Genomic DNA, 25,408 nt, shown 5'->3' with positions numbered 1-25,408 from the left:
AGACACTCTGGGGCAGGTTTCTATGACTGGCCATGTAGAAAGGGCCTTGAAGGGAAGCCATAAGGAACTCTCTGCACAGCCCAAGTGCAGGGGTAGAGAAGGAGAAGGTGTTGCAGAGGGAGAAAAAAAAATTACAGTTTCCCATTTCTGCTCCCAAAAGTTGTATTCATAGGTGACTCCACATGTGGATGGAATATAGGGATGCTAGCACTCAGCTGGAGATGAGCCAGGCTCCCCAGAAATTCCTATACGATGCAGAAACCTCATGTGGGGCCCATAAGGTTAGAACCCAAGGACTGTGAGCATCCAAGCTAAGACTCTTAGAGTCTCTTTCCCTTCATGTTCATCTCTAGCTCAAATGGTTATGGCAAGTTTCACAAAGAAATAAAAGTTATCATGCCCATACTGCACAAGAACAATTAGAGAAACAAAAAATGAATGCATTGAAATATGGATACTGAGTGGTTACTTACCACATCTGGAAATGTGCATCATTAAGTTTTGTACTTTAGATGAATAACAAATTATCTTGTTCTCTGAGAAGGCTTACTAGTCACTGAAGCTACAAATGTTAAGTTTTATATGCCAAAGATCTAATGTGCACACTAAAGCAACCATACAGTGCTGGAGGGACCTCATAAAGCAGTGAATGTTTTTTATAAGTTCGATAATACCACGACCCAGCAGAGAATATAAGTTTAACTTTGCAAACAGAGACACACGAATATACACTAAAACAACAGAAAATTAAAAATCATGAAGCAATATGCATCTTTGTCATGATGTGCTGAAATATAAACTAAAGAATATTACATATCCCAAGTCTAAGGATCACTAAGATATAGGAATGTGTGAAATTAAAAAGTAAATTGGTGGCTTCTGGTCAAGATGGAGGCATAGGTAAATGCAGTACTCAAATCTTCCCACAACTACATAAAAATTACAACTAGAACAACCATCATTCAGAACCACCTGAAATCTAGCTGAATGGAAGTCCTACAACTAGGAGTTTAAAGAAGAAGCCACATGGAAACTGGCAGAGGGGACAGAGATGTGGAACAGGATGGTCCCTCACCCATGTGTGGCAGTTTAGAACCCAAAGGGATATCTCCGCCCCCAAGGAGCGAGGGATCCCAAGCCCCACATGAGGCCCCCTAGGCCAGGGTTCCAGAGACAGGAAGAGAAGTACCAATAACTTCTGGCTGTAAAAACCAGTGGGGACTGTGACTGAGTGAGAGGGAGGGTGCAGAAGTCACAGGTGTTCCTCTTAAAGGGCCCACACATGGACTGATTCGGAGTCACTCACTCTAAGCTCCAGCGCTGGAGCAGCAGCTTGAAAGGAACCAGGGACATATGGGAAGGAATGGAATTGTCTGGCATAAGGATGAGAACCAGGGAGCAGCTTTCTTTCAGACAGAAGTGCTGGCAGAGGCTATTATTTCTTTTCTGAAACCCTTCTTCCCCACAGAACTAGCAGGCAGGCACCATATCTGAGACTCCATCAACCTACAGCCCTGATAATTCCCTGAGGCACTGCCACACCCAACTTTCTGGCCCACCCAGGCTGTTTCCAGTGGCTTTTTCATGCAAATGGCTTCTCTTGCCTCATGCTTTGGACTTTCCTAAAACCTCTCAAACAAGCAGCATCTGGTCTCAGCATACCCCATACCCCTTGCTAAGTGGTCCCAGGCCCAGCACTAGCGGCACCCAGCCTTGGTTTGCAGCTTGGCCTCTCCTGGGTACTTCCAAGCCCAGCACAAGTAGTAGCCATCTTTAGAATGCTCTGTAGCTCATGCCAGGTAGCCCCAGACAGGACACAGACATTGACTAAGCTTGTACCTCCTGGGAGGTCCAAGAGCCAGTGCACCCCACAGCTTCAGACCATGCCAGATTACAACAATGCCACCTCCATGAGTGACATACTCAAGGAGTGGACTTGGTGAGCACCAAAGCCTCACTGAAAAAAGTCCTGCTCCATAGAGTTGACTCCTACACAGCACCTCTTCCACTAGAGTGCAGCCACTCCTTGAAGCTGACTGGCCTGGGAGTCAGTATCTCCCAGTAACACCAACAGCAATCAAAGCTCAATTACAACAGCATAGTGCACACAGCCCACATAGAGGTGCTCCTGGAGTGCCCAACTCAGGTAACTGGAGAGGCTGCACCACTGGGTCCTACAGGAGACCTACTACAAAGGCCACTCTACCAAGTCCGGGAGATATAGCAGCTCTACTTAATACATAGAAATAAACATAAGGAAGCAGCCAAAATGCAAAGACAAAGAAACATATCCCAAATGAAAGAACATAAGAAATCTCAAAAAAAAGAACTAAATTAAATGGAGGCAAGCAAACTACCAGAAACAGAGTTCAAAACAATGGTTATAAGGATGCTCAAGAAACTTAGTGAGAGCCTCAACAGCATAAAAAAGAGCCAGTCAGAAATGAATGATACAATAACTGAAATGAATAATTTACAGGGAATTAACAGTAGAGTAGATGAAACCAATAATCAAATCAGTAATTTGGAATATAAGGAAGCAAAAAATACCCATTCAGAACAGCCAAAAAAATTTAAAAAATGAGTATAGTGTAAGGAGCCTCAGGGACAACTTCAAGCATTCCAACATTTGCATCATGGAAGCACCAGAAGAAGAGAAAAGGCAAGAAATTGAAAACCTATTTGAAAAAATAATGACAGAAAACTTCCTTAACCTGATGAAGGAAACAGACATACAAGTCCAGGAAGCAGAACGAGTTTCAAACAAGATGTACCCAAAGAAGACCGCACCAAATACATCATAATTAAAATGAAAAAGATTAAAGGCAAAGAGAGAATCTTAAAAGCAGAAAGAGAAAAGCAATTAGTTACCTACAAGGGAGCTCCCATAAGACTGTTAGCTGCTCTTTATCAATAGAAACTTTACAGGCCAGAAGGGAGTGGCAAGAAATATTCAAAGTGATGAAAAGCAAGGACCTACAACCAAGATTGCTCTACCAACAAAGCTATCATTTAGAATCCAAGGACATACAAAGAGCTTCCCAGATAAGAAAAAAAACTAAAGAAGTTCATCACCATCAAACCAGTACTACATGAAATGTTAAAGGGTCTTCTTGAAGAAGAAGAATAAGAAAAGATAAAAAGATGAACAATAAAATGGCAATAAACACATATCTATCAACAAATGAATGTTAAAAAAAATAAATGAACAAGCAGAACAGAAACAGACTCATAAATACATAGAACATTTTGATGGCTGCCAGATGGGAGGGAGTCTGGGGGGATGGGTGAAAAAAGTGAAGTGATTAAGAAGTACAAATTGGTTGTTACAAAATAGTCATGGGGATGTAAAGTCCAGCACAGGGAATATAGTCAACAATATTCTAATAATTATGTAAGGTGTCATATAGGTACAATATTTATCAGGATGATCACTTAGTAAGTTATATAATGTCTAATCAATGGAGAGTACACGTGGCACTAATATAATATTGTATGTCAACTGTAACTGAAAAATAAAAAATGATTTAAAAAATTTTTAAGTAAATTGGTTAAGTGATACCCTATTATCAAAAGAGCAGACAAAAATGAAGTAAAATGAACACACTACATTGATTCTCCTTCCTTCACTCTTTCAAGACAGACTATTTTTAGGTATAACTGAGGTCTGAATATAAGGGAATAAACTGTAATATTAAAATTCCTACTTTGATAATTCTTCCTAACCTTTCAATGTGTTATGTGGAAGTGTGTGTACAAGGATTAAAATGTTTCTACTACAAAGTTTCCTCACTTTCATTTGTTTCAAAATAAATTAGCAAAAATATTCATTTGCATCATAATCTATGAAGTCATAGTTTTACCAAGTGTTCTATCACCTTGTTATCTTTTTTAAAAGTCAGTATTTTATTATTAACAGAACTTCTGAATTCTACCAAAATTTTGCAAAAAAGTTTTAATGTATTCATAAGGAAATAATTAAATTTTTAGTTTTTGCCCAGTGATTAAAAACTCCACAAACAAATGAGATTTTAAAACAATTTATTCTTTAAGCAGTGTGTATTCAATGCTACCCACTCACTCATTAGTCTAAATGAAAAAATTAAAAATAGATTTAAAAGCATGCTATTCTTTAATGAAAATGTTAACTTTTAAAAATGGCTTAATGTATTTGTTTTCAAATAATTTTGAAGAATAAAATAATGGTAATTTCTGCATTAACAAAAACAAAAAAAAATTTGCAGTCAAGCTTCTATTTTCTTCTTTGTGAATCTTCAGCTACTCATTTCATGCACTCAAGTCCTAACTCTAAAAAGCAGAAAAACACAGAAGTGGTAGCCCAATTTCATAAGGATTTTTTAAGGCGAAGAAAGCCCCTGTAATTATTAGGATCAAGAGAAAAGCAAATTAATGAGGCTTCAAATCTTATGTGTAAGTAGCAGAGTAGCAACCATCAGTTGATGGTTTTAATATTTAGAGCCAAAGAAACACTAATTCTTTCATGTAATGACTGTCTGCCTTAAGCACTGTAATGCTAAGCCAAGGTCACACAGTTTTTATTCCACCCATGCTCTGCTCTGGCTCAACTCTGTAATTTTATATATTTATTTATTTATTTTACAAGAGAACTTGATCTGTAAACTTTCTTGACCAACATTAACTTGGCACCAACTCATTGGTTAATTAACTGTTAACAGATTCTTCTAGATATGACTGCTACACAGATACTTTATCTTCCTGTTAATTAGTAATTATGCACTGGCAAGAAAAACAGTGTTTCTTTCCAATTATCCCAGAACTCAGTGATTATTTAAACTTGGCTAATTAGCATTAGAGGGCTGTACATCTTCTGGGCAAATTGTGTTTGATAATCCTTATTAAAATATACATGGTGGTTGTTGACTTGTAACAAGAAAGAAAAGTGGCAGTTCAAAGGGTATTAGATAGAGAACAAGGCAAATGGGGGCCCATTAAAATTTCCCCAACTGCTCTAATGAGAATGCCGAGGGTCACTTCTGCTTAGTTTACCATCTGTTTGGCTTCTGGCATGTGTCTCTGGTGTGAAGGGAGTGTCCTGAAGCCCATTTGGCTTATCACAATGTAATCTAGGAGTCTGCAGCAATTTCAGTCCTTTATAAAGTGGCACATTAAATTCAGAAGCTTGCACATGTGGAATGAAAAACTTTTAAGTGTAAAAATGGTGCCATATAATGGAAAATGTCCTGACTATTTTACACAAGTAGACAATGCTTAATGAGAAACTTTTAGAAATGTTGTATATGAACTCTAGGATCTGCTTTCTACTCAACCAAAGGTTGTGAAGATTGAAAATTAGCTACTTTCTAGGCTCCATCACCTAGAGCATGGATTAAAAAAAATAGATTTTCATTAAGGTAGTCAATGTCTTCACAGATAGAACACAGAAAGCAATAACCATAAAAGAAAAAAATGATACATTAGAGTTCATCAAAATGTAAAACATCTATGCATCATTGAGAAAAGGAAGAGGCAAGCCCTGAATGGGAATACAGACTCACAAAACATACATCTGATAAAGGACTGGTACCTAAAAACTCCTATAACTCAATAAGTAGACAGCTTGATTTTTTAAAAATAGACATAATATTTGCACAGACATTTGATAAAAATGACCAAAAAGCATGTGAAAAGGTACACAACATCATTAGTTAGATGGAAAATGCAAATTAAAACCACAATAAGGTACCACCAAATACCCACCAAAATAGCTAAAATTAAAAACACTGACAACACCAACTGTAGGTGAAGATGCAGAGCAATTCCAACTCTAATAGTATGTTGGTGAGAGGGTACAAAGGCACAACTGTTTTGGAAAAAGGTCTAGCAGCTTCATATAAAACAAGACCCAGCAATGTCACTACTATGTAGTTACCTAATAAAAATGAAAACATATACAGTTGACCCTTGAACCACATGGGTTTTTTCCAATAAATATCTGTACTATTTTTGATCCATGGTTGGGAGTCTGTGGATGCAAAGGGCTGACTATATGCATTGATCTGTATACTATTTTATATAGGGACTTGAGCATCTGTGGATTTTGGTATCCATGGGGTCCTGGAACCAATCCTTCATGGATACCAAGGGACAACTAAGTTTTGAGGAGTCAAAAATTATACTTGGATATTTTTGACTGCGTGTGTGGAGAGTTGGGGGGATGGAGGGTCAGTGCCCCACACTGTTCAAAGGTCAATTGTATTCACAAAAAGATTTGTACAGTATGTTCATAGCAGCTATATACATAATAACCCAAAAGTAAAACAACCCAGGTGTCTAACAAGAGGAGAGTGGAAAAACATAGGAATACTACTCAATAATAAAAAAGAACAAACTATTGCCCTGGCAGGCGTGGCTCAGTGGTTAGAGCACTGGCCTGCACATAGGAGGGTCACAGGTTTGATTCCCAGTCAAGGGCGCGCGCATACCTGGGTTGCAGGTCCAATCCCCGCAGGGTGCACGTGGGAGGCAACCAATTGATGTGTCTCTCTCACAGCAGTGTTTCTCTCTTTCTCTCCCCCTCCACCCTCCCTTCCACTCTCTCTAAAAAAAAATAATGGAAAAATATCCTCATTCCTTGGGTGAGGATTAAAAATGATAATAATAATAACAACAATAAGAAGAACAAACTACTGATACACATAACATGGATAATTCTCAAACTGATTCTGCTGAGTGAAAGAAGGCTTACACGAATGATGACTGCATTTATACAGTTCTAGAGCAGGCAAAACTAACCTATGGTGGAACAAAATAAAAATGGTGGTTGCCTCTGGGAAGCAGGAATGAGAGTTGATGGAGGAGAAGCCTGAGGGAACTTTCTGGCATTGAGGTAATGTTCTATATTTTGATAGGGGTTTGGGTCACACAGATGTGTACATTTATCAGCTCTCATGTATCCTCAAGATCTGTGCATTTCATCATTACAAATTTTACCTAGATGGCAGGTGGTCCCTATAAAATTCTTTCAACTTTAATATATGTTTGAAAATTTTCATAACAAAATGTTAAAAAGTAGGTTGAGATTACTTCAAAGTCCTATCAAATTACTTTTAAAAATAACATCAGTCATTTGATGAGTACCATAACATAAAATCATGTAAATGTCCCTGTGATCACATGTCTTTCACCAATTCATGTGGTCACAATAGCCTTGCACATGGGGAAGTAGGTACCACTGCTTTTCTCTTTGATTTCTGTGCTTCCGTAAGTGTGCTTCTCTGGTGTCTCCTTATATATCTGCTTACTTAGTGTGTGCCCTCAAATCTGTTATTATCCTAACACAGCTTCATTAAATGCTATATAAGCTGATGAAAAATGAATACTCCTAAGACAGAGATTTGTTGTTTATAAAGAAACTAACTTAATCCTATGTCCAGACTTGATAAAAAGGAGCTAAAGAAATTCTGTTTTCACATTATGATAGAAAAGGTACCTGTAAAAAATTACTAAACAAAAATCATTACACTTAAACTTCTTCACAAATCTGCTTATGTTCTTGCTCCATTTAAAAAAAACTAAACTGGAAATTTGGTTTTTATTTTAAAAAATAAATAAAACCAAAAAAATCTAGTGAAACGCCCATCAGTAGATCCAAATTTATACAATGGTCCTTAGCTTACATCTCAAAACTGGCAAATTTATTATCTGATCATCATATTTAGTATCAAAACCCATACAAGTACTCCCAGTTATCCTCTCCCTAGCCCACACTCTGCCCATAGGATTGACTGCTTTTTAACAAACTATGTTATTTAGTCATTCATAGAAAATAAACAATAAAAATACCTGCCCAACTTTTTAAACTGACTTAATACCACTGCTGATCATGTCAAATAATAAGGTTTCTATAGTTTCTTTAGTAGGTGAATTTGGATGTGTAACTATTTGGGAAAGCAAGATGAATTTCCAAACTATGTGTGTGTGTATGTACATAAGGTTATGTCCATTATACTGTAACCATCTTCACATGACATTAAATATTATTCAAAAATATAACTTTAATGGCAGCACAATATTCCTTCCCATTAATATCTAACATATTTCATCAGTCCCCTGTTATTGGACATTTAGATCACTTTCAGATTTTAGTGCTTTTATGAACAATGATATACATCAACCTCTGTCTAGATTTCAGTTTCTTAAAATTTATAATAAATTCTCAAAAGGAAAAGAACTACATCAAAGTACATGAACATTTTAAGCTCTCAGTTTACATATTATCAGGCTGCTGTCTAGATAAATAAACCACATACACTGACATCAACAATAAATACCTATTTCGCAGCACTGGTGTCAGAATTAAGTACACATGATTTTAAACATCTTTGCCAAATTAAAAATATAGTACTTCATAATTGTTTGTTTTGTTTGTTTTGTTGTGTGTGTTTTTTTAAATATATCTTTATTGGTTTCAGAGAGAGGAAAGGAGAGGGAGAGAGAGAAATAGAAACATCAATGATGAGAGAGTCATTGATTGGCCACCTCTTGCATGACCCTGACTGGGGATCGAGCCCGCAACCCGGGCATGTGCCCTGACCGGGAATCAAACAGAGATCACCTGGATACTAGGTCGATGCTCAACTGCTGAGCCACGCCCAGCCGGGCCATAATTGTTTTAATTACGCATTTTTATTAGCAGTAAGTTGAATATTTTGCTCACATTTATTGGACATTTGTCATTCTTCTTTCGTAAAAGGTCTGAGTTTTTGCTACTTTCAGGGTATTGGTTCTTTTCTTTTGGTTGTATAAAGGCTAAAAGCCCTTTTACACACAGGACAAAATGTTAATCTTTTTAGTTTTTAAATATTAGCATTTTTAAAAATTTCACAAGCAGTTCTTCACTGTCAGAAAATTGGAAGACAATGAAGAAACATATTAGATGTTCTGAGATCAAACCATCCTGGCAATCCAGGGATTTAAAAAATCGCTTAGTCATAATGGACTATTTCTTAAAATAGTGCTCCCCATATTGGCCCACGTAAAACTAGCTCTGAAAGCTGTAAACAGATGTTCTTTGGGGGAAAAAATAAAACCTCCATGCTAACATAAATTTTTGTAAGAAAGCTTATTAATGCTGTTTTGAAAAACTCATGATGTAAAAAAATATATTAAGCTTACAATTCAACAATTAAAAGACTCATAATCCAGTTTTAAAAGTGGGTAAGGGCCTTGAATAGACATTCCTCCAAAGATACACAAATGACCAATAAATACATGAAAAGATGTTCAACATCATTAGTCATTAGGGAAATGAAAATCAAACACAATCAGATACCATTTCTTATCTGAAGAAGGAGGAGAAAGAGGAGGAAGAAGGAAGGAAGAAGTAACAAGTGTTATTAAGAATGTAGAGTACTCTCTCTGGATCTGTGAAGTATGCCATTGGTATTTTAATAGGGATTGCACTGAATCTATAGATTGCTTGGGTAGCATGGACATTTTAATGATGTTGATTTTACCGACCCATGAACATGGTATATTCTTCTACTTGTTTATGTCTTCCTCCATCTCTTTTTTCAATGTACTGTAGTCTTCTGAGTACAGGTCTTTTATCTCCTTAAGTTTATTCCTAAGTATCTTACATTTTTAGTTGCAATGATAAATGGGATTTTTTTTTAGTTTCTCTTTCTGAGAGTTCCTTTTTGGTGTATAAAAATGTCACTGATTTTGGGGTATTAATTTTGTGTCCTGCTGCATTGCTGAATTCATTTATTAAATTCTAGTAGTCTTTTGGTGGAGTCTTGAGGGTTCTCCATATACAATATTATGTCATCTGCAAATAATGACAGTTTTACTTCCTCCTTTCCAATTTGGATGCCTTTTATACTACCCAAAGCAATCTATAGATTCAACCCATCCTATTAAAATATCAATGGCATATTTCACACATCTAGAACAAATACTCCAAAAATGTATATGGAACCAAAAAAGACCCCGAATAGCTGCAGCAATCTTGAGAAAGAAAAACAAAGTTGGAGGGATCACAATACCAGATATCAAGTTATACTACAAAGCCATTGTAATCAAAACAGCATGGTACTGGCACAAGAACAGACTTATAGATCAGTGGAACAGAAAAGAAAACCCAGAAATCGACTCACGACATTACATTCAGTTAATATTTGACAAAGGAGGCAAGAGCATCCAATGGAGTAAAGACAGTCTCTTCAGTAAATGGTTTGGGAAAATTGGGCAGGTAAATGCAAAAAAAAAAAAAAAAAATTAAACTAGACCACAAATTTACACCATATACAAGAATAAACTCAAAATGGAGAAAAGATTTAAATATGTCATGAAACTAGAAAAGTCCTAGAAGAAACCATAGGCAGCAAAATCTCAGAAATCTTGTAGCAGTTATGTTTGTTGATACATCTCCTAGGGCAAGGGAAACAAAGGAGAAAATACACAAATGGGACTACAACAAAATAAAAAGTTTTAGCACAGCAAAAGAAACCATCGACAAAATGCAAAGGGAACCCACTATATAAGAGAACATATTTGCCAATGATACATCTGATAAAGGGTTAATATCCAAAATATATGACAAACTCATACAACTTAACAAAAGGAAGACAAACAATCCAATTAAAAAATGGGCAAAGGACCTAAATAGACACTTCTCTAAAGAGGACATACAGATGGCCAAGAGACATATGAAAAAATGCCCAAAGTCACTATTCATCAGAGATGCAAATTAAAACCACAATGAGGTATCATCTCGCACCTGTCAGAATGGCTACCATCAACTAATCAACAAACGACATGTGCTGGCGAGGGTGTGGAGAAAGCGGAACGCTAGTACGCTGCTGATGGGAATGCAGACTGGTGCAGTATTGTGGAAAACAGTATGGAGTTTCCTCAAAAAATTTAAAATGGAACTGCCATTTGACCCAGTGATCCCACTTCTAGGAATATATCCTAAGAAACCCAAAACACTTATCAGAAAGAATATATGCTCCCCTCTGTTCATACCAGCTCAATTTACAATAGCTAAGATCTGGAAACAGCCCAAGTGCCCATCAGCAGATGAGTGGATAAAAAAATCTGGCACATTTACACCATGGAATACTATGCAGCTGTAAGAAAGAAGGATCTGTTACCCTTTGGGACAGCATGGAGGGTACTGGAGATTATTATGCTAAGTGAAATAAGCCAGTCAGAGAAAGACAAGTACCACATGATTTTACTTATATGTGGAATCTAATGAAAAAAATAAACTGATGAACAAAACAGATCCAGAGACACTGAAGCATGCAACAGACTGATGTATTTCAGAGGGAAGGGGGGGAGAGTGGGAAGAGATTGATCAAAGAACTTATATGCATATATGCATAGCCCATGGACAAAGGATAGTGCTGGGAAGGGCTTGGGAGGGGGCAGAAGTAGGGTGGAGGAGCCATCTGTAATACTTTCAACAATAAAGATTAAACCTATTTTTTAATAAAAGAATACAGAGAAATTGGGACCTCATATATTGCTACTGGAACTGTAAAATGGTTCACTTGCTGTAAAAACAGTTTGGCAGTTCCTCAAAAAGTTAAACATAAACTTACCATGTGACCCACTAGTTTGCTCCTATCTATATACCCAAAAGAAATCAAACTACATGTTTATATGAGAAACTTGTACATGAATATTCATAGGAATGTTATTCATAATAGCCAAAAATGGAAGCAACCCAAATGTCCATCAACAGATGAATGGATAAATAAAATATGGAATATCCATAGAATGGATTATCATTAAGCCATAAATAAGAATGAAGTCCTTCATTCTTCAACAGGCTTCAATGTGGATGAACCTTGAAAACATGTTAAGTAAAAGAAGACAGTCACAAAAGGCCACATATTATAGATTTCATTTATATAAAATGAATCCAGTCCAGAACAGGTAATCCATAGAGAAAGAATGTAGATTAGTGGTTTCCAGGCAATGGGAGAAAGAGGGATTTGGGACTGACTGTTATGAGGCATGGGTTTTTTTCTGGGGTGAAGGAAATGTTTTCAAATTAGTGGTGATGGTTGCAGAACACACTGAATATACTAAGAATCACTGAATTCTACACTTTAACATAACTTTATGTTATGTGAATTATATGTCAAAAAGAAAAACAAAAGAGCATATTAAAGACAAAAGATCATATTAAAGAAGTACTGTTCAATTTTGTTTAATTAGCATATTCCAAGCTTTTTTATTTTTTTAAATCCTCACCTGAGGATAGGTTTTTATTGATTTTAGAGAGAGAAAGGGAGAGAGAGAAGAAGGGAGAGGGAGAGAGAGGGAGGGAAAGAGGGGGGAAGGGGGAGAGAGAAAGAGAGAGAAACATTAATGTGAGAAAAAAACATCAATCAGTTGCCTATCTCACACTCTCTGACCAGGAATTGAACCCACAACCTAGGTTATGTGCCCCACTGGGAATCGAACCCACAACCTTTTGGTGTATGGGACAACGCTCCAACCAACTGAGCCACCCAGCCAGGGCCCAAGCTGTTTAATATCAAAACACTCTTTTTCCATGTAAGACCTATTAGCATATCATGAGGCACTAATGTTTACAAGAAGCAGTGTGAGAAAAGCTGTTAACACAACATTTTAAAATTCACTCTAAGAAGTGGCTGATATCAGCTCCTTATTGAAAAGGAGACAAGAAGAGAAAAAGGGGGGGAGGCTTGGGATTGAAAGGTAAACTTTATCAGTCTCACAATTATTCAGTGAGCTGCTCTAGAAACAGAACGTCAAACCCCAGTTGAGTTCTTTTTATAACACGTTTCTCTCCATTTTTGTTATTGTTAGAAATACTATCGGATCATACAGACTAAAAGTTAGGTTAAAGAACAATCTTCTCATAATGCAAGTAATTATTTTAAAAAGAAAACAATTAGGGATAAACATCTCCCCAGAACATGGTCTCTGATAGCTCCATTTACTTTACTTTTAACTTGCTATTTGCTAGAGTTCACGTGGAGAGGAACTTTTCTGTAAGACAACCAGAAATAACATAATTAACTAGATAATAACAACACATGGTTCTGGTGTCTGAAAAACATGTAGGAAGAAAAGCAGGAGGGGAGCTCAGTCTGAACTTTTACCAAAATATTAACAATCTTTGCTATTCTGTTTTCCAAAATGGCAACACCCACACTATCAAGTATCTTTCCATTAGACATTCAGAGTCCTGAAAACAGTAATTTGGTTGTGTGCTTGCCTCAGAGTGCAGCCTACACGTATACTAGGCTACATGCAAAAAATTCAGCATCAGAGTGCTGAACACAAACAACAGAACAGAAGACAAGAGTGGAAACAGAACCGGCACTTGGTGAAGTGCCTTTATGGGACTCCTACATCATTTTCAAATTTCATCTGCATCCGGAACTATTTCCTAGGCAATGTCAAGAATTTACTCTCACTCCTTTTTTAAAAATTTCAAAGATAATTTATCAGAATTGCTTGTAGGAAGTAATAACATTATACAATTATTTTAAGTTGTTCTTAGATTTAACTGCCAGGAAAGAAGCCAACTTTATTCAAGAGTATTTATAAGTCAATCGCTATGAACTTGGAACATAAACTGATCTATCATTATCTAGATACCCAAAAATTGGGCTAGAAAACCTCAAAAGTAAACCATATTACAAGCAAAATGACTGCTAGATCAGAGTTAGTCTTTGGTTTATTCCCTTAAGCATATACTTCAACCTTAGCTCCTGTGAAAATGGATAGTCTGGAATACTCTGAAAAGTGTCACTCCCCTAGAAAAGCAGTAGTTCTCGATTTAAAAAATATGTTTTCATTGATTTTTTTTTCTTTGAGAGAGAGAGGAAAGGAGAGGGAGAGAGAAACATTGATTAGCTCCTCCCTGCACACTCCCCAACAGGGGACCAAACCTGCAACCTGGAAGTGGGCCCCAACAGGGAACTGAACCGGCAACCCCTCCTTGGGGCATGGGACAAAACAACCAACTGAGCTACACTGACCAGGGCAAAAAAGAGTATTTCTTATCATCAAAGGCCCAAGATTCCTAAGTGAATTTTTAAATTATTATTTAAGAAAGAGATAAAAGTATTCTCAATTCTGTTTTTATCTAGTAAGGGATAAAACTTCATTTAAAGAAACTCATTTTCCAGAATTCTTCTAAAAAACTTTGAAATTTGAGAAAGTACCCCACAAAATGACCTAGTGCTCTATCCTTCCTTGTTCAGAACTCAGTCTTTGGGGCAAATATTTTTTTTAAATAACAGAAATAAGGTTATATTTGCCAAGACAGAATAATCTCTTCAAAAATAATTTTGAACACTAACAGGCAAAATTTTAACAAAATAATTTCAAAAACCATAACTTAGTATTGTGGCAACTTCCATTAGAATCTGCTCTAAACGTGAATTTCCTGGCATTCTTATTTATGAATAACCAGTTTACTGTGATTCAGAGAACATGGATTTGAGCAGGAATAAGGAAGAGAAAGCACCTAGAAGAAATCTTCCTTAGGAACACATTTTGAAAGTGCCTATAGTGGTTTCTGGGCACATATCTTATCAGGACTAAATTCCTCTCTCTAGAATCTATAGAGTGTCCAGAGAAAACGAACAAGTAAATTACAGAGATGCTATGAAATTGCTGAATCTTATATGGAGTGTGTGTGTGGGGGGGGGTTTCGGGCGGGGGTGGGAAGGGGGTTGCCTAAAGGAAAAAAAACAAGTGGCAATTACACTTATTAAAAAACATTTATCATTTTCAATTACATAAGAAATTATATGAAAAACGTGTTGAAGTTAAAGCAAGGGATTACACATACATCAGAAAATCTTCCTTAATGATCTCTCTTGATGTAACCTTGGAATATGTTCCCAAGAAATTATAGAGTCATCATTGTTTAAAACATCTAAGAGATGAAATAAGAGCTTAACCTCATGCATCATTAAGACATCGAAGGTATGAGGCTGGACTGAACAATCTCTTGTTCTTTCTGTCCTCTTGATTCTAAAGAAGGCGCTCAGTCAATCACTCTCCTATTCGAAGGCATTGGTGCCTGCTGCCTCCAGAAGAGAATGGGACAAAGTGGTAGGCAGGATAATAAATTTCCCAGGATCTCTGATGATAAAACTGACATATGTTTATTTAGTTCTAAATGTATATATAGATGTATGGACATATGTACATATATAGATTCAGAAATATCCTTGAACTTAAAGACAATAATATTCTCTATCCCGTCTATACCTGCACACTTGTGCACATACATGCATTTACTAATGTCAGCTCTCATAGTAAAATACCTTATGAATCCTCAAAGATTTTTATTGTTTTATTCGTTCAATAATTATTTATTGAGCACTTGTTACATGCCATGAGAGTGAAGATGACGAGACCACCTATTGTCTTCAAAGAAGCATAAAGGTTTTTAAAGAAGTAAATTCAATAGCTTGTTAGAGCTGACCGGTGGAGGTCAGAGAGTGTAAGCATGAAGGAGGGAGTAGAGAGTTCCATGGAGGTGGGGACCAGGGAGGAGCAGAGAGGAGAAGTCATAAATGCTCAATAGAGGACAAGAGTTAGGGCAGAGACCCTAAAAGATGGCAGGAGCTAACAGAGCCACAACACATTCTAAGCATATAAACAAGGGCATAGAGGTCTTAAGCAGCTAGGATTTTGGAACTGAGTGTAGATATGTGTATGTGGTGCCAGAAAGTGACTGAAAAAATATATATAAGGAGACTGGAAGAAATGGAGGTAGGGAAAGAGCACAAAGACCTTTTTTTGGTCAAGGTTCTTTTGGTTGTGATAGAAACTAACTCAAGCTGACTTGGGCTATAATGGGGAGCTTAATGAGAGGCTACAGAGACAGGTTTGAATTATGGCTTTGCAACTCCCTATATTCAACCTTGGACAAGTTCCTTAACCTCTGTGGGTCAGGTTCTTTATCTAAAAACAGGATAATCATAGTAGGATTTATGTTAGGCTCAAAAGAATTAATACCTGCAACACACCTGGCACATAACAAGTGCTTGATAAATGTTAGCTATTTTTATTTTTGTTTCTTAGAACCCAAGAATATCTGAGCCTGGTAGAAATAAAACCTAAAAAGTAGGGAAAGCTCTGGGACCTCAGGCAGCATTCTGTCTCTCTCTCCTTCTCCTCTCTGTGCAGGACATTCCTCTGAGCCACTGTGGAGGATGGATGCCCAGAGCTCCCAAATGTTTACATGTACTTTGATCCAGCTCATGAGTAGTTGACTGGGATTGATGAGTCTTGATTCCAAATTTCTGTACTAGTAAATTACATTGACCCAGCTTAGCTTGTGTATCTCATGGCCTAAAATGAGGCCAAAAGGTTATGGTAAAAACATGCCACAGTGGCCTATCCCTTGAACAGCAAGGAGGGCAGAGGAATAATTCATCTTGATTTCTAAGTTTAACCATTTTCAGGTCTGAGCCATTGAATAGGCTAAGCAATTTAGGTCTTCAGAGGTTTTAGAGTCACTGATGAACACTTAGGGAATTTGGTGTTCCCATTGCTTTGCATCACCCTTAAACTTTTTTTTTCTTTCTTTCTTCAAATTTCCTCAGTCCTAACTTCTTTTAAGAATCTGGGAACTGCCAAATGTCGCTCCACAAAACAAAATGTGGTAAATCCATAATGGAAAATTACTTAGCTATCAAAAGGAATGAAGTGCTGATACAGGCTACAACATGGATGAACCTTGAAAACATTATGCTAAGTAAATGGAACCAGGGACAAAGGCCACCTATTGCCTGATTCTGTTTACATGAAACGTCCAAAATGGGCAAATCCATAGAAAGGAGATTGGTGGTTGTCAGGGACTGAGGGGAGAGGGATTAGGAAGTGACTGCTAACAGATATGGAATTTCTTTTGGAGGGGATACAATGTTCTGGAATTAGACAATGCTGTTGGTTGTACAACCTTGTGAATATACTGGAAATCACTAAAATGTAAACTTTAAAATGATAAATTGCATGGTATATGAATTATATGTTTTTTAAAACATATCTGGGAACTGAATATGATGTTGGGACTTCTGGTTTCCGTCCTCATGCTTATATTATGTGTGATAAGTCACTTGCTCTTCCTAAGCCTTGCTCCTTTACCTATACATTGGGACAGGAGCTGAACCAGACTCTGCCAAAGGTCCATTCCAGCTTTAAATTCTGTGGGCACGTTCCCTTATCCAATTTAAAATCAACCTCCCTCTTTCAAACCTCTGCCACTTGAACCATCTTCTCATTCTGTTTCCCAACTCAAAGAAAAAAATTCTCACTTCTGAGTCTTAATATAATACCTAATGTAAGCATATATACTAGGGTCTTGAATAGATCATGTCACTTAACCTACCCAATAACTTTGTGAACTAGGCACTGTTGTTAGCATCCTCATTTTACAAATGCAGACACTGAGGCTCGGGGAAGAAAAGTATGTGATCCAAGTTAGCAAGAGGCAGATCCAGGCATGAAACCTGAGCTGCTTAACTCCAGAGGTCATGTAATGAATCACTGCACTGAGCTGCCTTCCTCCACTAACTCTTCCACTTGGCCCAAACCTCATGCCCCTCAACATCTGCTTTAGCAATTTGTTGATAGATTAATTCAACAGCTTTATATTCGTCACACCCACTATTCTTTTCAAGCTAGTTATTTAGGAGTTGGTAAACATCCCTGAGTTCTTCGTCAAATGTCTGACACAACCGAGATAATATTATTTCTTAATGAAGATAATGCTGGCATATCCAAATGGAATGAATAAACACCAAATTTAGGTTAATTCTCTGTAAATAAGATAAATTAATGTAAATTTCATCTCTTGTCAGCTATGCTTCTTGTACCATTGACTAGAGTAATTTGTTTAATTAACCTAGAATCTTCTTGTTACAGATCATTTACTATACCCAATAAAAGGTCATGCCTTTGAATCTCTCAATATGTTTAAAATTCCTCAAGCACGTTAGAGAGCATTTCTTTGTAAAGAGACAGATAAAATAGTTTAACAAGATCATTCTAAGTAATTTAGCTTAATTTAGGCTAGTAAATAAATACCACTACTATGCAGGACCCTCTAATAAAGTTGTTAGTGGCTACTCCCTCTTTACAGACGTTAAGCCCTAAATATGTGCATGTATTCATATCACAAGTGTATGTCTCTTAGTCAAACAGACAGATACCTAAGATTGAACTGCAGCTCATACCCAGAGATGCGGGAGTACTGGTGATAATTAGCAAGGTTGTGAAAGTTTCTACTGACTTTTAATGTGAAGTATAACCAGAAGGTAGCTTAAATAGACACTATATTTTTACTTTTAGTGACAATTTTCACAAGTAGTAGAAAAAACTTGCATCCTGGCAATGAAACATTAACATACTATCTAAATCTACTGGTAAAGTACACATTCCTATTAACTAGTGAACAATATAAGATTTAGTAAAATTTGAAGTCTTTTTTAAAACATTTAAATAATTTGTTGTGGAAGTATATTCCTACTCATCTAAAGTTAGAGTATCAAATCACATTGAAAAAAATCAGATCATTAAGTTAAAAAGTTCTAATACTATGCTTTAAAGGTTATATTGAAAATAAAAAAATTTTAGATTAGTCACTTAATCTCTATTTAAAATATGATATGATTTGCTGGATGTTTAGGAGGAAAGACTAGAAAAAAAAAAATCTTGGATCTATTCACAATACTTTCTTCCTATACTTGGATTTCATAAAATCTTGCCATTTTAAGAGTCTTATAATTTAACAAATTATTGGATCTAGGATGCCTAATTATTACAGAAAAAAATAAAACACACAGAAAATTACAAAAGTTTAAGCAAAAAACTGCTAAAATGATTAATGTATTAGCTTAGCAAAATTATTCAAGAATTGCAAAACACAAAAGTTTAATTTATGCAAGGTCTAACAATTCGAAGTGTGACTGCTACTAATCAGACCTACAAATACAATTCTCAGGTTTTACAGCCAGAATACCAATAATGTAGTAAAATGCTTTTAGAGCCAGAATACTAAATATTGAGTAAAATGCATTGCAGCCACTGGAAAAGGAACAATTTTGTATGAAAGAATATTCAAATATCCCTTTATTGAGCAACCACAATGAGCCTTGAAGATTTACATGACTGAACTGGAATTCAATGCCAAAGACAAGAGGGAAGCATTTTTTTCTGGGATGCACAAAGAGATATCCATAATTAAACATCACACTTTCCCTAGGGCAGCATGTTTTCTTATATTGACAAGCAAAATGAGGTATTTCAAATCACGCATTGCTGGCATACAGTCATCTTTTTGCATAACTATTGTTTTAATGTATTTCTGGCTATTAGGCATTTGTCTATATTTGGTCAGTGAGGCATATGTTTTAAAGAATGTTGGTTTTGCATAAAAGGCTGTAGTTATGTTAGTGAATTACATTTATACAACAGTGTCTGAAGAGTAATTATGGTCCTATTTGAGCTAGTCATACACATATTTTATATTTAAAGCCAAGTGACTATAACTTCAGTGCAATCAGTACATTAAAATTAACTCTAAGGGGAAAAACTTTCAGAAGTACCTTTTTAAACTCAACTCTGTGCTTTCTTTTGCCTTATTTGTCACAGCTACTTAAACACATTTACTTCACACACTAATCCTACAATGTGTTGGGAAAATGCCAAACAAATCATGTGTGCTTAACATTCCATTAAAGTCGGAGCCTAATGATAGATTATGTATTCAATAACTCTTTTGTTGTAGATCAAAGAATGCCAAATTATTTCAGCCTGATCCTAATATAACTGCCAAACTGCCAAAGAGCAGCAATTCTTTTACATTTTACCTACCTCTACTTTCTCACCTGCACCCTAATCAAGTTACATCTTTTCATTTTGTTCTTAAATTGTAAAGAATAGGTCAAACTTAAATCAAATTCAAAAAAATTAGCGTGCTTTTTGTTCCAAAAAGTGACCATTTATCTAAAAAGACATTTTACCCTCTGCTTTCTATTAAAAAACATTATTTATGAAGATTAACTCTGCTTAACAATATTCAGTTATTTATTAAATTTTAAGGTAATTTACCACTATCACTTGTATACACATACAACCATTTGGATCTCACTGAAACCTTAAAAAGGTCTCACGTACCTATCCATCCTACGTCCTATAAAAATGCCAAGTGACTAGTGAGAAACCTGAGCATTTGATTATGGAAGTCTAACTACCATCAATGAGCTTCACGTTCAGAAGCCTCTTCAGACCATCGATGGCCAATGATGGGAAGACTATTTGCAATTTAAGCGAATCAAAATACATTCTAATTCAAGTGAAACTGCCTTTATAGCTTTCAAAGTAACCACAGAAAATGTCTTGAAGTATCTGTGTTCTAAATAATATCTAACAATTTCATTCATAGGTTTTTGTTTGGCTTACAAGCTAAAATCTGAGGCAATATGATATATGCATTTTATATGTTCTTTCAAAATGTGTTTACAAAATACTTATGAATAATATTTAATGATTTTTCTCATTTAAAGCCTCCATCTTGGCAAATGAGAGTTACTTCATTTGACCAAGTCTTCTCAAATTGTCTGGGTCTGTAAAACCCAAATTAATTCCACCTGAGAACATTTTTTCCTCTCAAAAGAAAGTATATACAAGTCCTGGACTGAGAAAATCAACTGCTTTGGTTATCAAGATTTATAATTTTGGAATACCTACTTTTACTGAGGGTTTTCTATGTGCTCAGGCTTACATAAATTAACTCCTTTAATCCTCTGACTACTCAACATCTTATGAAGCAGGTGCCATTATCGCCACCTTTTATAGATAAGGAAAGCAAGCTTAGAAAAGTCAAGCATTTTGGCTAAAGCACATAGCTAAAAAGAATTGGGGACTGGATCTGCAAACAGGTCTATGTGACTCCGCAGCCCAAACTTTTACTCCTCCACATACTGCTTCTTTTAAATTTTTTTTTTTAATCATCACCTGAGGATATGTGGTTTTTATTATTATTATTGATTTTTAGAGAGAAAGGGGAAAAACATTGAAGTGAGAGAGAAACATCAGTTGGTAGCCTCCCATATGTGCCCCTACTGGGGATCAAATCCGCAACCCAAGTATGTGCCCTGAATGGGAATAGAACCCACAACCTTTTGGTGTATAGGATGATGCTCCAATCAACTGAGCCACCTGGCCAGGACCACACTGCTCCTTCTTGCCAATGCCAGCCTCCACCTGGACTCCTCACATGCCCTGCCACATCAGAACCTTTCACCACATAATAGTTTTTCTGCATACATTCCTGGACCCTACAGTTTGTTCTCCATGCTGACCCCAGAGTGATCTTTTATAAATGAACAGCTGTTCAAGTCACTCCTCAGCCTAAAATCCTCAATGGCTTCCCCTTCTCAAGATCCTGAATGGTCTGGCTCTGGTCTCCTATCCACCCTTAACACTTCCCTCTTGATGACAGATCCAGCCATTCCAAAGCTTGCTTTCAATTCCTACAACATAGCCAGTTTCTTCCCACCCTGAGACTTTTGCATCTACTGTTCCCTCCTTCAGATACGCTGTGTGCCACTTTCCACACACCTTTGGCTAATTCCTACTCATCCTTCACATCTCAGCTCAATACCACTTCCCCAGGAAAGCTTTTCCTAATTACATCCTATTTTACCCCAGATTAGATCTAGTTTCTCTGCCATACCCTTTCCCAGCACTCAGTACTTCTAGCTAGCTAGCCCGTAGCAAGATTTACTATTACATATTTATATGGTCATTTAAATAATGTCTATCTCTCCCATTTAATTAATCTAGATGAGTGGTTCTCAAACTTTAGTATGCATCAAAATCACTGGGAGTGTTTATTAAAAACTGATCACTGGGTCCCATGCCCAGAGGATCTGATTCACTAAGTCTAAGTAAGGCCTAGAACTTGGTATTTACAAGTTCCCAGTGATGCTAATGCTGCGGGACACTGGCCTAACCCAGTACAGTGGTGCTGGGCCCTGAAAAACCATTATAATCACCTAAGGAACTTTAAAAATTACCAATACCCAAGCCCCACTCCCACAGGTTTTGATTTAATTGGGCTACAGTAGAACCCAGGACATCTTATCCTAAATATTACATTCTTATACTAAAAATATATATATATTTATCTAAAATTCAAATTTAACTGGATGTCTTATAAATTTTTATTTGTTAAATCTGACAACCCTACTAGTGGGTCATGTTGTAACATAAGAAGAGGTAGTATGTTATATACAGGGTGGGGCAAGAGTAGGTTTACAGTTGTGACTGCGAAACACAGAGTTCATTCTTGTGTTATTATTTATTATTGTATTATTTCCCATATGAACAATTGCAAACCTACTTTACCCCACCCTGTATATTATGTACCTATGTAATTGTAACTGACCTTTCACCTCTGCAGAACACAAAAAGGGTGGGGCTAAAAATGCCGAATTTTTAAACTCTAAGAGGAATTATTTTCTTAAGGATTAGATCTTAGAAGTAGTTACCAACAGATTGTAAAGCCTATATGAGATATTCTAAAAATAGGGCAAATCCTCAATGTCAAACAGTTTATCATGATGATTAACTGATTTCCAGGTTCCTTTAAGCCCTACAGTGTGAAACCTCATCTTGGGCCAGCAGAGTGACAATGCGGCATCAACATTATGACTTGACATCAATCACCTGGGCAGAGCTACTGCTAGGACTGGGCACAGAGAAGGTACTCTTTCATATATCGAAAGTAGTCAAATATTTTAATAAATACCCCAGATAAAATAAAGCTCTAGACACTGGCCACCTTTGATAATGCAATTCTTTCTTCTCACATCAGTGGAGGAAGTCCTGTGCAGTTTTCCAATTTTAGAGTAAGATCAGTGATTTCATATCTTACACAAACTGATATACCAAGTTTGCATTTTTAATGCTTAAAAGGTTCTACTTAATTTCAGCTCGACATGTTTACTGCATTATGGGTAAAGTAGGGATTTCCAATTTGAAAAATCAGTGACCATCATGTAGCCTTCTTCCTCTCCACATAAGTAACCTGCCAGGCCTCTACTTTAAGGACAAAGACTCCATATAAGTGCCTTAAATATTAAATCACATTCTTTTATGAATACTCATAGAATTCAATCATTTAAACAGTTATTACTATCTTCCACATGCCATACTGAATGCTTACTTGCTAAACTTAACATGACACTTTTCACCTACTCCAGGATTTTAAAAACTGTTTATAAAAATAGGATACTGAATAATTGCAGTGGCATCAGAGTGAATTCCAATTCTAGCAACCTAAATGACAGAAGGGAGAACTTTACATGAACCTATGGGACCAAGTATAATAGTAGCAGAGGATGGAGGGAGGGATCTAGATGGTCATACCAAGCTCATGGTTGCCTGCACATTTACATGACTTATTTCAAGTCACCCTACTCCAAAAACAAACATACAAAAATCACTTCAGATTATTTGCTTTGAAATAATAAATGCCTAATATTTTAAAACAGATATTTCTAAAACAAGACATATAATTGTATAAAATATTGACAATTATTGATATTTTATGGCAGGATAGCTTACCAAATCCAAAAGCATTGGAACCTCCAATGCTCTGTGAAGCCTGAACACTTGTAGATGTGTAGAGTCCTGTCACCAGTAAGCCATCAAAAAAGGTGCTTGTTGAAATTGTTACTGAAATACAAGGGAAAAAGAAAAGAAAACTCAATTAATAGGCAGAATAATGAGTTACATTTCTGAAGTGTTAAACATTGTCAAAATTTTTACTCATATTAATCTGATAGTATTGCTAGTTAGTATTTTCTTTACATGTATTACAGAAGAGCAAAAAGAAGCTCAGAAGTCCAGTGTCTATAATTGCTAGTCCTAAATTTAGTACATTAGTCCTATCTTTCCACATTCATTTGCACTTTCCCTAGCTATGTGAAAAATCATATGAAAACAATGGAGTATTGAATAGCTAGTTTTTCCACCTCCGCCACCACCCCTGAAGGCAGTCAAAGGCATGGCTGGAGTTTTGGCAATGTGATGAAACACTTTATTTTTAAAGTATTCCATACTGTGGGAAACAATCTTACATCAGCTGAAAGAAGAATAGTAAGATGCACTTATTGTGAATCTACATTTCATAGATGAGTCCCTGAAGTTTTTGACAAAAGCAGACTAATTTGCATGAAGACAGTCAGTCCTTTTCCTGTGAGAACAAGAGAGGAAGACTGTGCATGCTTTAAGTTTTAGACCAAAGTCTATAAGATGACTCCAAATGGTTTCATAACCAGAAAACCAGGATGTTCCTGGGAAGAAAAGGTTCAAATTAAATGTATCTGTATGCGGCTCATGTTTAGTTTTTTAAAATGTTAGTTTGCTCACCACCCTAAAAATTGATCATAATTTCCTCCTTGACATAATATTTTCTCCTGCATTGGATTTATAAGATCAAGACGATGCCATTTGTAGGAGGCAGCTGGGAGAAGGTAATGTTATTCCGGTAGTACACAGTGCAAGGCTATCATCATGCTTGGTGGCAGTAAGGAGAAGAGTCACATTAACTTTGATGAGAATGTTTAAATTAAATTCCAAAATATCTAGTGAGTAGAGCTGACTGGTCTGAAACAGCCATATTATAAAGCATAAAACAAGACACATATATCATTAGAATAGCCTGACGTCATGCCATCTCCAAAATGGTATTGGATTTTGGAGTAAATCACCTTCACATCTTTAATAATAGCTACTACTTTGAGTGCTGGCGTGTAAACTACTGTAAACCACTCAGCTGGGCACTGAGCTAAGTAGTTAACATGTATTATCTCCTTTCATTATTAAAGCATCTCTATAAAGGGGATACTATTGTTATTACCAGGATACAAATGAGGAGTTTGTGGCACAAAACACTTAAGAACCTGTCCAGACCATCTGATAACCATCTAAAAATTTTTTAATCTGTTTAACCTGGCTTCTCTCCCATTTTCTACCCCTTACCCCCCAATCTCAAAGTGGCAAGGTGGCTGTGGCCAAACCGTTGTTTAATAATCTTTCACAGATCACCTACATACACGAGGGGTATTTGAAGAAAAGGAAAGTGAAAGCTACAGGAGTCCACATCACTGTTATTAGAGACAAAGAGGACCAAGGGCAGCCAGGAGGTGACCCCCAAGCCATGACAGATAAAGCCCTAGGCTGGGTAAGAGATGAATCTGCAACAGACTGGCGTATTTCAGAGGGAAGGGGGCAAGGAAGAAAGAGATTAACCAATGAATTTACATGCATACATGCAGAGTCCATGGGCAGACAATAGTTCAAGGGAAGGCATAGGGACGGGGTGGGAGTAGGGGGTGGCGAT

The 25,408-nt window shown here is 36.6% G+C and overlaps 1 protein-coding gene across 2 annotated transcripts in view; it reads right to left on the bottom strand.

Annotated features, from left to right (window-relative positions):
• Nucleotides 1–25,408, bottom strand: part of RELN (reelin) — a 485,569-nt gene that overhangs the window by 391,845 nt on the left and 68,316 nt on the right. For both annotated transcript variants that reach the window (XM_016219582.2, XM_087821107.1), the window contains exon 2: nucleotides 23,629–23,739. In XM_016219582.2, the coding sequence (XP_016075068.2) occupies nucleotides 23,629–23,739 (111 nt within the window). The remainder of the gene's footprint in view (nucleotides 1–23,628; nucleotides 23,740–25,408) is intronic.

The sequence above is a fragment of the Miniopterus natalensis genome, chromosome 10 (assembly GCF_054644295.1).
Source record: "Miniopterus natalensis isolate mMinNat1 chromosome 10, mMinNat1.hap1, whole genome shotgun sequence".
NCBI lineage: Eukaryota > Metazoa > Chordata > Mammalia > Chiroptera > Miniopteridae > Miniopterus > Miniopterus natalensis.
This window is presented reverse-complemented; position numbering and strand designations above follow the sequence as displayed.